The sequence below is a fragment of the Scomber scombrus genome, chromosome 1, assembly GCF_963691925.1.
Source record: "Scomber scombrus chromosome 1, fScoSco1.1, whole genome shotgun sequence".
Lineage (NCBI taxonomy): Eukaryota > Metazoa > Chordata > Actinopteri > Scombriformes > Scombridae > Scomber > Scomber scombrus.
This window is the reverse complement of record NC_084970.1, coordinates 34040802-34055969: the sequence shown is the minus strand read 5'-3', so window position 1 is coordinate 34055969 and position 15168 is coordinate 34040802. Positions and strand designations below refer to the sequence as shown.

At 37.4% G+C, this 15168-nt stretch overlaps 1 protein-coding gene across 1 annotated transcript in view; it reads left to right on the top strand.

Moving 5' to 3' along the window:
* The window catches only part of crtc3 (CREB regulated transcription coactivator 3), a gene marked incomplete in the record, with an annotated part of 72437 nt that extends 59041 nt beyond the window's left edge, over positions 1-13396 (top strand). The window contains 4 exon segments of the mRNA XM_062419433.1: positions 1016-1222; positions 1754-1837; positions 6748-6961; positions 9801-13396. Coding sequence (XP_062275417.1) covers positions 1016-1222; positions 1754-1837; positions 6748-6961; positions 9801-10006 — 711 coding nt within the window.
* Between the last annotated feature and the right edge of the window lie 1772 nt (positions 13397-15168).

Sequence of the window (15168 nt, the reverse complement as noted above, 5' to 3'; positions counted from 1 at the left end):
CCTACTTCTTGTTCTTTCTCTTCTTCCTCCTTTCTTTCTGTTCTTCCTCATTTATCTTTCTTCTTTCTTTCTTTCTCATTTCTTTCTCCTCTTTCTCCTCTTTCTCCTCTTTCTCTTTCTTTCTTTTCTTCTTTCTTTCTTTCTTTCTTTCTTCTTTCTTTCTCCTCTTTCTTTCTTTCCTTCTTTCTTTCTTTCTTCCTCCTCTTCTTTCTTTCCTTTTTTCTTTCTTTCCCTCTTTCTTTTTCTTTCTCCTCTTTCTTTCTTTCTTTCTTTCTTTCTCCTCTTCTTTCTTTCTTTCTTTCTTTCTTTCTTTCTCCTCTTCTTTCTTTCTTTCTTTCTCCTCTTCTTTCTTTCTTTCTTTCTTTCTTTTTTTCTTTCCTTCTTTCATTCTTTCTTTCTAGGTATATAAAATATGTGATATTTATCATTCTTTTGTGGTTACACCATTTGACATTTGGCATTTTTTGGTAAAAAACACACCTGATGCTGCTTTTAAGACATTTTTTAAAGATATTTTTGAATATCTCATCTTGCCCATTTGTCACTGACCCATAAACACACTGTTAAAAGCTGTTATTTATGTCGCTGTTATACTGAATTGATTAGTATAGGAAACACTTGTAGGTTTTGTCATATGTGAATAACAAAAATATTACATTTGGGGTTATTTTATTTTGTTAACATATAATAAATAAACAAACAACAAACTAACATTTCCGAGTGAAAGAACCTCTTCTGTCAAAAAATACTGAATCTAAAAAAATAAAAACTAGAGGAAATGTACAATAACAAAATATAAAATCCAACCTCAGAGTAAAAATCCCCTCCAGTGCAAAAAACACACACACATTGGTGCTTTTGTGTGTTTTTTTTAACCAGCTTTGATTGGGTGAACTTTTTTATGTAATGAAAGAAAATTCAGAATGAATCAACTTCAAAGTGCCAAAGTCTCCATTTTTAAACTCGCAGTCAGTCTTTTAGTGACTCCTGCTGGCTTTTCTCTGTCCTGTTGTAGGGAGTTGCTTTGGATACCAGCAACATGCCAAGGGAGCCGCCCCCGCCATATCCGCTCTACCAACAATCCCAGCATGCAGTGGACCAGGGCCGACAGTGCCAGCATCAGCACCAGCAGCAGCAGCAGCAGCAGCAGCAGCACCACCAGCAGCAGCAACAGCCTGTTTCTCCTCTTCAGAGCATCCAGCTGGACTTCAACGTAAGCCAAGTAAGTGCCAGGAAGATGGTCTATGTAACACACACACACACACACACACAGCGTTGTGCAGTAGTGTGTTGTTGTTTTTGTCTCCCTGCAGAGTTGAAATTAGTACAGAAGATTAGATTCAACACTGTAATTCTGTTAACTCACATCAAACCGGAGCAATCACATTTACCGTGCAGTTGTTTTTCCTGCTAAATAAGCCCAAACAACAGATAAAAATAACTCGTAAATGTTATAAATAAAGACATTAATACCTATATGAAACTATTAAACTACAGTTATGTATCAGTTGTTCAGGCCAGTGAAGTGTAATAGGTAAATAAACTGCATGCTGTGCTATCTTCTAAGCTTATAATGTGATTTTAGTTACATTTTCATCATTATCTACCTCCCCTCTTTACCTCAATGCGCCATTAATCATTTTTCAACTATCAACTTTTAATAAAGAAAAAATCCTGCAGACGCTTTTGCTTTTCTTGCACATTTTGTAAAAATGATATAAAACTTCTACTTCTTCTTCTTCTTCCTTGACAGCACAACAACATGGCGACGCTGTTCAACGACCCCTTCATGGAGCAACAGTTCTCCAATCGTCAGAACAAGACCCAGGCCTATCAGGTACAGGTTTGTACCCCGACACACACACGCATCCGTACGCACACACCACCACACACCAGCACGTTAACAGGAAACATGTAGAAAATATGAATTTCAGAAGGCGACATTTTAAACAGTGGGGGTTATTACGTTGTTAAAAGTTCTCAACAAATACTCAAATGTTGATATTTCAAACATAAATCAAGTCAAGGCAGTGAACTGGTTCTCTGACATTGATTACGTATAAAAACAACTAATTTAACCCTCCTGTTGTCCTCGAGTTAAGGAAGGAAGGGAGGAAAGGAGGAAGGAAGGAAGGAAGGAATGAAGGAAGGAAAGGAGGAAGGAAGGAAGGAAGGAAAGGAGGAAGGAAGGAATGAAGGAAGGAAAGGAGGAAGGAAGGAAGGAAGGAAGGAAAGGAGGAAGAAGGAAGGGAAGGAGGGATGAAAGAAGGAGGGAAGGAAGGAAGGAAAGGAGGAAGAAGGAAGGAAAGGAGGGAGGAAGGAAGAAGGAAAGGAGGGAGGAAGGAAGGAAGGAAGAAAGAAAAGGAGGGAGGAAGGAAGGATGGAAGGGAGGAAGAAGGAAGGAAAGGAGGCAGGGAGGAAGAAGGAAGGAAAGGAGGGAGGGAGGAATTAGAGAAGGGAGGAAGGGAGGAAGAATGAAGGAAAGGAGGGAAGGAGGAAGGACAGACGGAAGGAAGGAAGGGAGGAAAGAAGGAACAGTCAAAACAGACGGGGTCAATTTGACCCGGTAGGACGACACAAAGGTTAATCTGTAGACAAAAGCTGAACAGATTGTCTTTTCTTTGACAGCGCAGTTTTTTTCTTGCAAGTAGAATATACAGCTCATGGTACTGGAGGGGGTCGGATAGGGGTTGGGGGGTCGGTGGGGGGGGGGGTAACAGATCGTCCTCCAGGCAGGAAAAGAGAAAAAACAACTTGTCATTCTTCTGAAAATAGGATTACATGTCATATCTTTCCTATCGTACACAAGCGTCCTTCATGTATCGTCACTTTACGGCTCATTTCTTCTTCTCATTATCATTTTTTTGGGTCTTTTAATAATATAATGTTGTTACACATGCACAGAACTTTGTGATTGAGGATGAGGATGAGGGGAGTAACAGTGATGTAACCCAAAGGAAAAACAGTTTATTAACAAATAAATGAAGTTTACAATAAAGCCAACGAAAAAAACTACTTTCTACAAAAAAGAAGAAAGTGTAACTAACCAGGCTCAATAACCGGATAACTGAATAAAACAAAGTTAAACAATGCAAACTGAAGACAAAGAAAAACACTAAGAAGGATCATCCTCCTCCCAGATGGGAGTAAACGATGTATGATAAGAGCTGATAGGGCGCCGCCGCTCAGACGTTCAGACGATGTTTCCCAGTGGTCGCTCGCGGTATTGCATCTTCCCCCATAGACAACCATTGTAAAAGAGACGTCTGTAAAACTGTTGACAGGACACCTCGACCTGAAGAAAAGCTCAATTATGACTCTTTCTGTTATGATTGTTTGATCCATGGAGGTTTGATATGTGTAAAACTTTCCTCGAGTCGAGAAAAGAGATTTAAAAAATATGTGACGTCATCACAATGTAAAGTCTGTGGGCTGAGCAGGAACTCATGAAACACTACAGACCATACTTGATGGTCCAAATAATGTGGAAGCAAACCTGGAAACTAGAAACTTCTTGGCGGGGTATATGCACCAACTGAGGAATTCTCATAGGACTGGATGGGCGCCATTTTTGGTCTGATATCCAGCTCCTTGAATACATCCAAACCTAAAAGGGAGAAAAACAAGACACAATGAAGAAAAGAAAAAAAAGAAACACCTCAATTCACCCTTAACAGAAAACATACATGTTAAAGTGAAAAAGAGAAACTATAAACCTTCAATACGTCATATAAACAAAATAAACACTCACATTCAACACAGTTTATAAACAAAGGGAGGAAAACAAGATGATGCCAAAAGTCTGATACACATTCATTAATAATGTAATAAATAGAGTTATCGTGTCCGCTTGTTTGTTTTTAATAATTAAATCACTTTTTCCATCTTCTTTTATGCAATGCTAAAAGATGGTGGATGGGTGGATGGATGGATGGATGGATGGATGGATGGATGGATGGATGGATGGATGGATGGATGGATGGATAGGTGGGTGGGTGGGTGGATGGATGGGTGGGTGGGTGGGTGGATGGATGGGTGGGTGGGTGGGTGGGTAGATAGGTAGGTAGGTAGGTAGGTAGGTAGGTAGGTAGGTAGGTAGGTAGGTAGATAGATGGATGTAAACTTTATTGATCCATTAGGGGAAATTTAGGGTCCAGCAGCTTAATACACAAAGACATCACACATAACATACACAAACAACAAAAAAGTGAAATCTGTATAAATACAAATTAGCTAAGAATAAGAATATTAAGAACAATATACTAAATAATTAAATACTAAATAAAAAAAAACAAGGTCTGAGCCTGAGGCTGTGTGATAAAGTGCAAAAATAAAAATATTGTGCAATATAAAATTTAAAGTGAATTAAGTCCAGGCTGTGGCTGTGGCGGGGGGGGGTCCTTTAGTGGATGACCTTCATTGTCCATGATGGTGAGCAGTTTGTTCAGGGTCCTTTTGTCCGTTACTGAAGTGATGCTCTCCAGTTCAGCTCATGCATGACAAACATAATCTAGTTAAAAGATTTTAAGTAAATGTTATTCTTCCATAAAATGTCATTTTGGGTTTTTTTCTACCCGATAACATAAACTCCACATCAAAAAAAAAAGAGTTAGTGGATGTTTTCAAGTTGCGACACTCGTTGGCTCACTGAAATCCTCGGTGTAGCGTTTCCTCAACGGCAGCGACGTGACGCCAGCAGGCCGAGTAAATGGGGATGTGAAAATCTGCAATATTTGTGATTTGGAAAATTCAACAGTGTAATAAACACTGACTCACAGCAGAATATTTGTTTTACTCAGCTCTTAATCAGACGGTTTTTCTTACGCAAACAAGTGAACATATGTTCCGAGGAAAGTAGAAGGAATGTCTGCAGTATGACGGCACAAACGTCTCTTCTCACACCACTGGGAAAAAAAGCAGTTGTTGCTCTGCAAGCGTCGATATATTACATATTTTATGAATTGATTTTTATTGACTGTTTCCTTTATTTAACCAGGTTAGACCCATTTCCCACAGATCTCTTTTTACAAAGGAGACCTGGTCAAGATAGCAGCAACACAGTTACAGTATAATAAATAAAATAAAGATACATACTCATATCAAACAGCCTGGACTCCACAGATTTCACCAGATCTTTAAAATCAGTCAAGTCAACGAGGTTTTTGAAGAGGAAGTTCAGATTGAAGATTGTTCCAAGCAACAGGTGCTGAAAACCTAAAAAGCTTTATTTCCTAATTCTGTTCTTACGTTTTGAAACAAACAGTTGCAAAATGTGCATTGAGCAGAGATTGTGAGCTGAAGATGAACACATAACAGTTACCGAGGCAACGAGCGAAGTAAAGAAACAACAACCCAGAGAGCGATAGAAAGGCCGACATTAACAAGATGAACGTATAGAAGATAATGAAATACAGTAAAGGAGATGATGAAAATTAAATAAAAAAGACAGTAACAATGAATAAATGACATCACTTAAAAGCTATAGTCTGTAGAAATTAGTTTTAAGAAGTGATTTTAAATAAAAGAAGTTTACAGATACTGTGAGACTTATTTTCCTCAGGCAGGAAATACCTTTAAATATTTCAGCCTCCACTTTGAAATCCAGTCCAATCCAACTTTATTAGTCAAGCCCTTTAAAACAACAACAGTGGACCAAAGTGCTGTACAGAAGAATAAATAAAACACATAACAGCTCACATGAGGAAAGGTAATTTTATTTATATAGAGCATTTCATACACAGTGGCAACTCAATGTGCTTTATACATAAAACAAACATTTAACAGAGAAAATTGGAAATTGGAAAAAAAAACATGGAATTTGAGAAATAAAAATAAAACCCAATAATAGTAAACACATACATACCCCCCCCCCCCCCCCCACACACACACACACACACACACACACACACACACACACACACACACACACACACACTAATAATAAAAACAAAGTACAGAAACATAGAAAGAGAGAGAAATAAAATACTATAATAGAGTATAATATAATTAAATAATTATTTGTTTTATAATCATTAAAAGGACATACAGTGCAAATGAAAGATTAAAATTTAAAGTGCTTTGAAAAGAGCTCAATCATAAGCACAGGAGAAGAAAAGTGTTTTTAACCTGGATTTAAAAATATTCACAGTTCTGCTCGTAGTTTGTTCCAGTTGTGTTAAAGCTGCTTCAATTTCAAGGCATAAAATTACATTATATTATTATTATTTATTATAAAATAAATTAAAAGACATAAAACATGAGTAAAACTAACAGCCATACAATAAAAACAATCAAATCAAATGAATAAAGTCAGTGTTTTGCTAGGCATCAAAGGCCAAGACTTCAGGCTCATAGGGAGTCAACATACCTGCTATACAGCTTAGAGCCAGAAACTAGACGTGCTTTAAAAAGTTATCATTAAAATCTTAAAAATCAAGTTTAAAACGAAGAGGGAGCCAGAGGAGAGAAGTGAGGATCGGGGCGATGTGAATATAAGTCAGTAATGTCTTTTTAAATCTCTTCTTAAAATGTACTTTTACCAGAGAGCCTATCCTACTATTTTATTTGAGTTTTATCTATTTTCTTTTATGCATCTCCTGTTTTTATGTTTATGTTCTATAGTGAAGTTTAATCCTGTACTGTCGAACTTTCTGCTTCCTTGTAAAGAACTTATATATATATAAATAAAGATTGTGTATTTATTTATTTTTTTTTCTTTCTATTTTCTCTCCTCCATCTGCCGGCCAGTTGGACCAGTTCAGCCTGTTGGAAAACGCCATGAGCTCCTCGGTGGGGGGTTCTTGCTTCGATCCTTCCTCCTCCTCCTCTTCTCTCTACTACTCCCAGGCGGCCCTCGCTGGGCTGGGTGGTAGCCACGGAAACCTGCAGGACCCGATGCACATGAGGTCCAACATGTTGTACTCCAACTGCAGCGGAGGACTGCCCAACATCATACTCACCGGTGAGTCTCTGCAATGCATCCTGGGTCATTTTGGGTTGTTTTTTTTATTTTAATTATTAGAGATAAAAGAACAGAATGGATGAATATAAATACACTCTTACTATAAACATGTTACAGTTTATCTATTTAAAGCTGCATTAGTTGATTTTTAGCCTCTAGAAGGAAAACAAAGCATAAGCAAGCCGACAGATAAACAGTAGCTCGGTGCTTTAAGGACCTTTGTTGTATTATTCCTGGTTCATGAAAACAGCTGACTGCTGATGGAAACCAAAACAAGGAGCTAAAGGACGCTAAAGCCTCAAATACACCAGAGCAACAGAAAGAGCGATATATATCTCTCTCTCTCTCTCTCTGCATGGCACAAATAATCTCTTATCAAGGATTTAGACTATTTATAAGAATTCCTTTTCCCAGTGAAACTCAAAAAAGAAAGTTTAGTGGGATGACATCTCTAAGGCAACTGGTCACTTCAGATAACATCAGATATGTCAGCAATCGGTAGTTGAATACTGCGGCACACAGAATGACAGAAATGAAAGGTAAACGGCCCCCTGCTGCAGAATAATGATATTTAAGTGGCTGATTCAACTGATGAATTTTTGCGTTTGACACTACGAGCAACAAGTTTCACATTCCACGCAGAGAGTTAATTCAGATTCTTAATAATGAATGCAGCTTAATTTATAAGATATTACTCTTTAAAAAATAGTTAAAAGTAAGGATGTGTGAGTCAATTTCTTCATGGTGGGTTTAACCGACGAATAACTGAATATTCGCTGCATGCCGACATTCACAAGAGCTAAATAGATAATGTGGGAAAAACGTTCAATATTCATAACAAACAACAAGCTTTAAATGCATATGCTTGTATTAATTTAAGTCAAGTCAAGTCAAACTTTATTTATAAAGCACATTTAAAAACAACCTCAGTTGAACCAAAGTGCTGTACAGTTATTAAAATACAATATAATCATACACAAATATAATAATAAATAAAACAGTAAAGGAATAATAAGAGTTTAATTTTAAAAAAGAGTAAAAGTAAAGATAAAAATACAATAAAATAAATGCCAAGGATTCTCGCCTGATAAATGATAATCAGCCTTTAGTTCTTTACAGAAACACATTCCTTAAAAGAAGAAATCTTACAGACTTACAGATCCCTAAAAATATAACAGCAGATCCTTTATAATCATGTTAGCAATGACAGGTGTAATATTAGTTTGCTCTCTGAGACTTTTGTCACACTTTCGAGGAGCTGTTACAACTGTTGACGTACTAGTTTGGTGATTAGCGTCGGGTCCGTCTCCCACGGTAACCGTCACAGCAGATTCATGCTTGTTCAGATGAGTCAATGTGAGATTTTTACAGGTTGAATCTCAGAAACAGATTGTTTGTGTGATTCTTCACATCAGCCGTCCTTCCTTCCTTCCTTCCCTCTGTCCTTCCTTCCTTCCTTCCCTCTGTCCTTCCTTCCTTCCTTCCTTCTGTCCTTCCTTCCTTTCGTCCTTCCTTCCTTCTGTCCTTCCTTCCATCCTTCCTTGCTTCTGTCCTTCCTTCCTTCCTACCTTCCTTCTGTCCTTCCTTCTTTCCTTCCATCCTTCCTTTCTTCCTTCCTTCCTTCTGTCCTTCCTTCCTTTCGTCCTTCTTTCCTTATGTCCTTCCTTCCTTCCTTCTGTCCTTCCTTCTTTCCTTCCATCATTCCTTTCTTCTTTCCTTCCTTCCTTCCTTCCTTCCTTCCTTCCTTCCTTCCTTCCTTCTGTCCTTCCCTCCTTCCTTCCTAAGATCAATGTTTTCAGCTGTTAGGGTAAATGTTCCCATTAAGCACCAAAATCTAAGTCCAGCTGTTTTTCATGGATACTGACATGATTTATAAGGGAGATCATTTCTTATAAAGCAACATTTATCTCTCATTTGAAAATGTATTCATTAGTTCATGTAGATTTTAGAATATAAAATAAAGATATTTGATGAATAAAGTGGGTTTAATTGGTACTGTGACTCCATTTAAGTCCATGTTTGCTCCTAATAAGCCCACATCATGATTTATTTACTAAATATAAACAAATATATTGATTTCAAATAATTAAAAACAGCAATATATGTATTCAGTAACATGTTAAATATTAAAAAATGAGGAAAAACCCTCCTGAGCAAAATCTTAAAGGTCTGACTTCAGATGTAACCTCCTTTGTAATCATCAACATTTTTACTGTAACGGATTACATTTACATTTATTTTCTAATTAAATTACACAATGGCATTAAATGTAACTAGTTACTCCCCAACACTGGATATGACAGAAACAGATTGTGTGCATGATTATTCACATCAGCTTCAACCCGAGGACTCTCTGCAGACTTTATATGAAATTATATAACTCAAATGAATTCATGCAGAATTTCGAACGTACACATCAGCTCATACAGAAAGATTAGTGGAGAAAGAGCATCAATGACATAATGGAGCATTCGAGCATAAGAAGATTAGAGATGAAGAGAGGAGACATTATGCAATTCTTTGCTGTGCCAGCTTTCATTGTCTTCACAGAGCAGAATCATAGCTCGAATTTTCATCGTTCATTGTGAGTTTATTGGGAGTGAAGCGCCGCAGGTTGACATTGCATATTTAAAAACCAGAGCTGCACTGTCACAGTCTTAAAGAGAAGAGTGTTTTAAAAAAAGAGAGCTGTCATGATTAATGTTCGACAGCAGTGAGACTGTTCGTTACAGAAAGAGGAAGTGTTTTCCCAGCCTGGAAGTAACATTTCAACCCACTGTCATCTGTGCCCCCCCTCCTCCTCCTCCTCCTCTCTTCCTCTCTTCCTCTCCCCCCACAGATGACTCCAACCCTAGTCTGTCAAAGGACATCAGCAGCGCCCTGTCGACGGTGCCTGAATGTTTTGACTCGGAGGGAGGCTTCCCGCTGGAGGACGAGCTCCGCATCGAGCCTCTCAGCCTGGACGGTCTGAGCATGCTCAGCGATCCCGACATGGTGCTGCCGGACCCGTCGGTGGAGGATAGTTTCCGTAGTGACAGACTCTGAGCCTGACGAGCGTCACTGGAAACAAGAAAGAGACTTTTTTTTTTGTTGTTTTTTCTTTTTCCTTCACACACACACACACACACACACACCTACACACACACACACACACGGATTTGCAGTGTATAGAGTGTACAAATCTGAATATGCATGCAAACGTTTTTTTTTGTTTTTTTTTCTATAGGGCCACTGTGCATGCATCCACTGCCACTAAAGGTTCATTAAATGTGAAAGACACCACATGCACAACACAGTCATGCACACACACTTTCTTAAAAAAAAAAGAGAAAAAAAGGAGGAGACTTGTGAACAAACATATTTCTAACAATCATATTTCTTAAAATATCACTTTTTTTTTTAAAACAAGGCGGATCAATGCAGTTTGTGGTTTTAAAAAGAAATCAGCTCTGAGAACTCTTGCACCAAACTCCAGGCTGCGTCCCCCCCGCCTCTCCTCCTCCTCCAAAAACCCCCCCAAAAAAAGGAAAGACCCCTTGAAAATGAAACATGCGAGGCAATCCAGATCCAGCGAGGAGCCCCAAGTCATCCTCCTGCTTCTCTCTCTCTCTCTCTATCTATCTATCTTTTTCTCTCTTTTTTCCCTCTCATCACCAGCTCACAGCCCTCCCAGAAGCCATGGTAACCTTGTCGCCTTGGTTACGCACCATCCATAGCAACCATCATCACATTATTGCTGAGGAGGAGCAGCAGCAGAAAATGCCAGCACACAAATTTTTTTTTTTTTTGTACTTTTTCTTCTTCGCAGCTCTACAAGCGACGGAGGAAAGAGCTCACACAGCTGGGAGCGGTGATTGCAACATCTGGCGGCAAAGTTTGTTAAAAAAAAAAAGAAAAAGAAGAAGCCAGCTGTGCCCCCGTGTGGTTACTTCAGGCTCTCGAACAATCATGGTAGAAATGAAGACTTTAGAGGGATCGGAAGCTTTTTTTTTTTTTTTTTTTTTTGTGTGTGTGTTTTAAATTTATTTTCTTTTACATACGAGTATCAGATTATTTTTAAAAAGAGATGTTTGCCACAGATATATAAATTTCAGTCTGATTTAGAATGTATTTTCTAACTAGAGACAAAATATATTAAAAAAAAGGGCAAACTGTTTACAAAAAGATGAGATTTTAATAAGTAAATATTACTAAAGAGTATAGATTTTTGTTGAATTTCTAATTAAAGAAATAAAATTCTAAAGATGTGCAGAATAAATGCTATATTTTTTTCCTTGTGATTTGGATGGACTCTCCCCCCTTCCTTCCTTCCTTCCTTCCTCCCCCCCCCCCCCTCTTCTCTTCTTTTCTCTCCTCTCTTCGGACACAGATGAGTCGGCTGTGATTTCTTCTGGCAGCACTGGGACAGCGTACAAATCCATTTAAAAGAAGAAAAAAGAAAAAAAAACATACAAAACAAGAAAAGAAAAAAAACGAACTTAACATTTTTTGACATGTTTTGTTTTTTTGTTGTTTTTAAAGATACTTCTATGTACATTCATTGCATATTTTACTTTTTTGTACTGAATTGTAATGGCGCTTGTACTGTACTTCAAAAAAAAAAATCTTGTTGTGAATAAGGGCATGCGCTGTGCTACTGTGGATCGATTTATGCCCCCCCCCCCCCAAGTATCTGTTTGCATCCGGCTTTCTGTCCTCGTGTTGCGGCAGTACGTTAACCCTTACCTTCCCCTCGCCCCTCCCCCCCCTCCGCCTCCCACTCTCTCTCTCTATGGCTGCAAAGTCAAAGTGACTCATCCAGAGAGGAGCAGACTGTAAACATGTGGACATCGGACATCATGTAACATTGCACTTAACCTCTTTTTTGCACTAATTGGTTCACATTGTGATATATTTTATTTTTTAACCCCTGCTAAGACTGTTTTTTTCTTTTTTTTCTTGTTACCCGATGATCCCAAAGAAGCTGAACGAAGCCATTATAAAGAAAAAGTGAGACTTTATATGTGACTATGTATGTTATAGTCAGTGCACATACACACATTTCAAATTATACCAGCAGCAGGTGTTACAAAATATCAAATATAAATATAAATATATATATATTTTCTGGGCTTTGATCATGTAGTCCTATAGAAATGTATTTTGTAATGAGCTCATTTAAAGTTGATTATGTAATGATTGGACATTTTTAGGGTTTGAAGTTTCCCCTTAATTGTCTTAATCAAAATACAGTTACTGCAATTTTTAAAAAAGAGCTATTTTTTGATATGTCTATAAAGATTTGGAGCAATGTTCTAACGTTTCTCTTTTTAGCTATGCAACTTTTTTCTTTTTCTTTTGTCCATTGATTGAGTGAAACCTGTTGAACAGGACGCAACTTAACTTGTACGTTATGCAGTGTAACACAGCTTTTTTTAGGGGTCTCTAAATGTTTTGTTCTACACACAATGTGGGTGGGGGGGGGGGGGGGGGGGGGGTCAAATTGAGATTTCTAAAAAAGGTAAAAAAAAAACATCAATATTACATGTGTCCAGTGTCCACAGTGACCCGTCAATCAATCAGAAGAAGTCGGAGAACAAGAGCGTCTGTTTGGTTTTGCAGGTGGAAGAAAAAAAAACGCTGCATGGCACTGTGTCGTTTATTTTACTTTGTTTTTTTGGTTTTTTTAACTTTATCACTCAGAAGGTGTCAAACCTGCACTGTGTGTGTGTTCGCTGCAGGTTGTTTCTGAAGCGTATGAAAGAGATTCTCAGTGTGATTATTTGTCCAAAAAATAGAAAAAAAGAAAAGAAAAATGTGCAAAATGAAGAGGGAGGGGAGGGGCGGGGGGGTGTTAGGGGGGGATCACGAGGTTGTTGTTGTTGTTGTTTATTTTTTTTAATAAAGAGTTTATATTCAGCAGTTATTACGTTTTTACCTGCTCTTGTTTTAAATCTGTGGGGAGAGAGCGATGGAGCCACTTTGCAGTTTAATTTCCCACCTCTCTCTCTCTCTCTCTTTTTTTTCCCGTCTGAATGCATCTTGATATGTATTCGATTATCTATCTACCTGCCCCCCCCCTCCTCCTCCTGCTCTTCCTCCTCCTTCGGCCTGTTTCTTCCTGCTGTCTAAACGCCTGCCTTCTGCTGCCTTACGTTGTTGTATTTTGACTTTTCATATTCCAGCAAAGTAATAAAACTTCACTTTTTAGCTTTTTAGTTCTGTTTGGTACAAAACTGCTCGTGGTTCTTTTTTTTTCTTTTTCTTTGTCACTTAGTCTCATTGTTTTCTTTTTTTTTTTTTTTGCATATTAAAAGATGTACAGTTCTGTTATTTAAAGAATGTTTATGTCCACTAGTGTTACTACTTTTTTTTTTTTTTCCCTTTTTGTAATTTCATTTGAGCTTTTTTGTTTTGTTTTGTTTTTTTCCTCCGAAGATATAAAATTTTCTTGGTTTGTAACGTATGTTATAGTGCTTACCTTTCTGATTTAATATAAACAATAAAACTCTATACTGTGTAATAAGTGATGTGGTTTCTGAGGTCCACACAGAGCGTCTCAGATTACAGATACCAGCAGATCATTAAAGAGTCTTAAAATGTCTTAAATTTAGATTTTGACATTCAAGACCTTAAAATGTCGAGTTAAGGTGTAATTATATTGGTTTAGTTTATGTAATTTATCATTATTTTCTGATTATTTTACACAAATCAACCAATAAACGTATTAATTCTAGTAAAAAATAATCAGCAGTTGGAACTATAATGATACTAATCATTATTTAGCTCCATTTTAACCCACTACAACAGTAAAATCCTGCTTTTTGCATTATTATATCATAATATGAGTGCAACAGTCACATATGACACTTTTCTGCATTAAGTAATTAAAAAAAGGTCTTAAAAGTCATTAAATTTGTACTTAACCCTTTACATACTGTTAATATTCTGACTCATAATTAGTGTCTACACCATAAATTCCCCGTCAGTCAATAATAAATGTTTAATTAATCCTTAATGAAGAGTGTATTCTATTTATTTATGGGGGGGGGGGACACTCATCAATATGTTATGGTGCAGGAGAATATTTTATAGAATATGAAGAATACAACAACATGTTTGTATTTTGTACATTTTCATATACAAAAAATGTGTATCACCTGAACATAAGTTTAAAAAAGATGCATTTTATTTCCATTTTTGTAAATTGTGGCTAAAATAAATGTGTATATGGTGTTTTTTGCAACTCTCAAATGTAAAAAATGGGTCAAATTTAACCCTGAACAGTATGTAAAGGTTAAAAAAATGAACAGAACAGGCTGTTTCTGTGTCTGTAGCTGTACCTGAGGGGCAGAGATACTCAGATAGAGGGGGTAGGTATTATTCGATTGATCTCCTAATATCATCATCTAGATAGGTTCATCTGATAAATCACATTTTCTGATATAGGTAGCGCCCCAAAAACATGCTTGGCTGTCTTATTTCAAAGTGGGTGTGTTAGCAGGAGCATCAGAAACCCGAATATATGAGCACAAGCACATTTAAAGTGAGTTTTTCATATTATGGCTCCTTTAAAGATGCAGTTCCTGCTCCTACCAGTAGGTGGCAGCAGTGTTGTATAGTTCAGACTGTGTTTAGTTTGGCAGATCATCCAAATACTTTCTACACCAATGAATCCTGACAAACATAATCAGCTTCTTTCTTTTTTTTAAAAAACTTTTTTATTGATTTTATTTATATGGAGGGTTTTAGTGAGAAGCTCTGTTAAACATTACCAAATGTGATACGACTGACAACGAGCAGCAGACCATCATTTTTTAGGAAATGGACTCTGAGCTAGACCATGATTTTCAAATCTAATTAAATCCAACACATAATCTTTCCCCTCGTGTCTGCTGTTAGTGGTTATTCCTGCTTCCTGCTTCCTGCCAAACGCTCGCTGAGATACAATCGTCAAACTCTCTGAAACTTTCTTCACTTTTCAAAATCCAGATTTCTAGTTATGTGTGACGGGACTTTAACATTTCAAGATGGCTTTTATCATATAGCCAAACTTTCCTTCAGCTTTTCTCTCAAGGGTGGTCCTCAATCTTGTTAAATTAAGGGATGGGGTACACAATGTTTTAAGTTGTCAGGAGCCCAAATGAACATTAAATCTTTTCTTTTCTTGCTGTAATGATTCCTCCTGTTCATACTGACCATTAGAAGATCCCTTCATAATGCTCTTA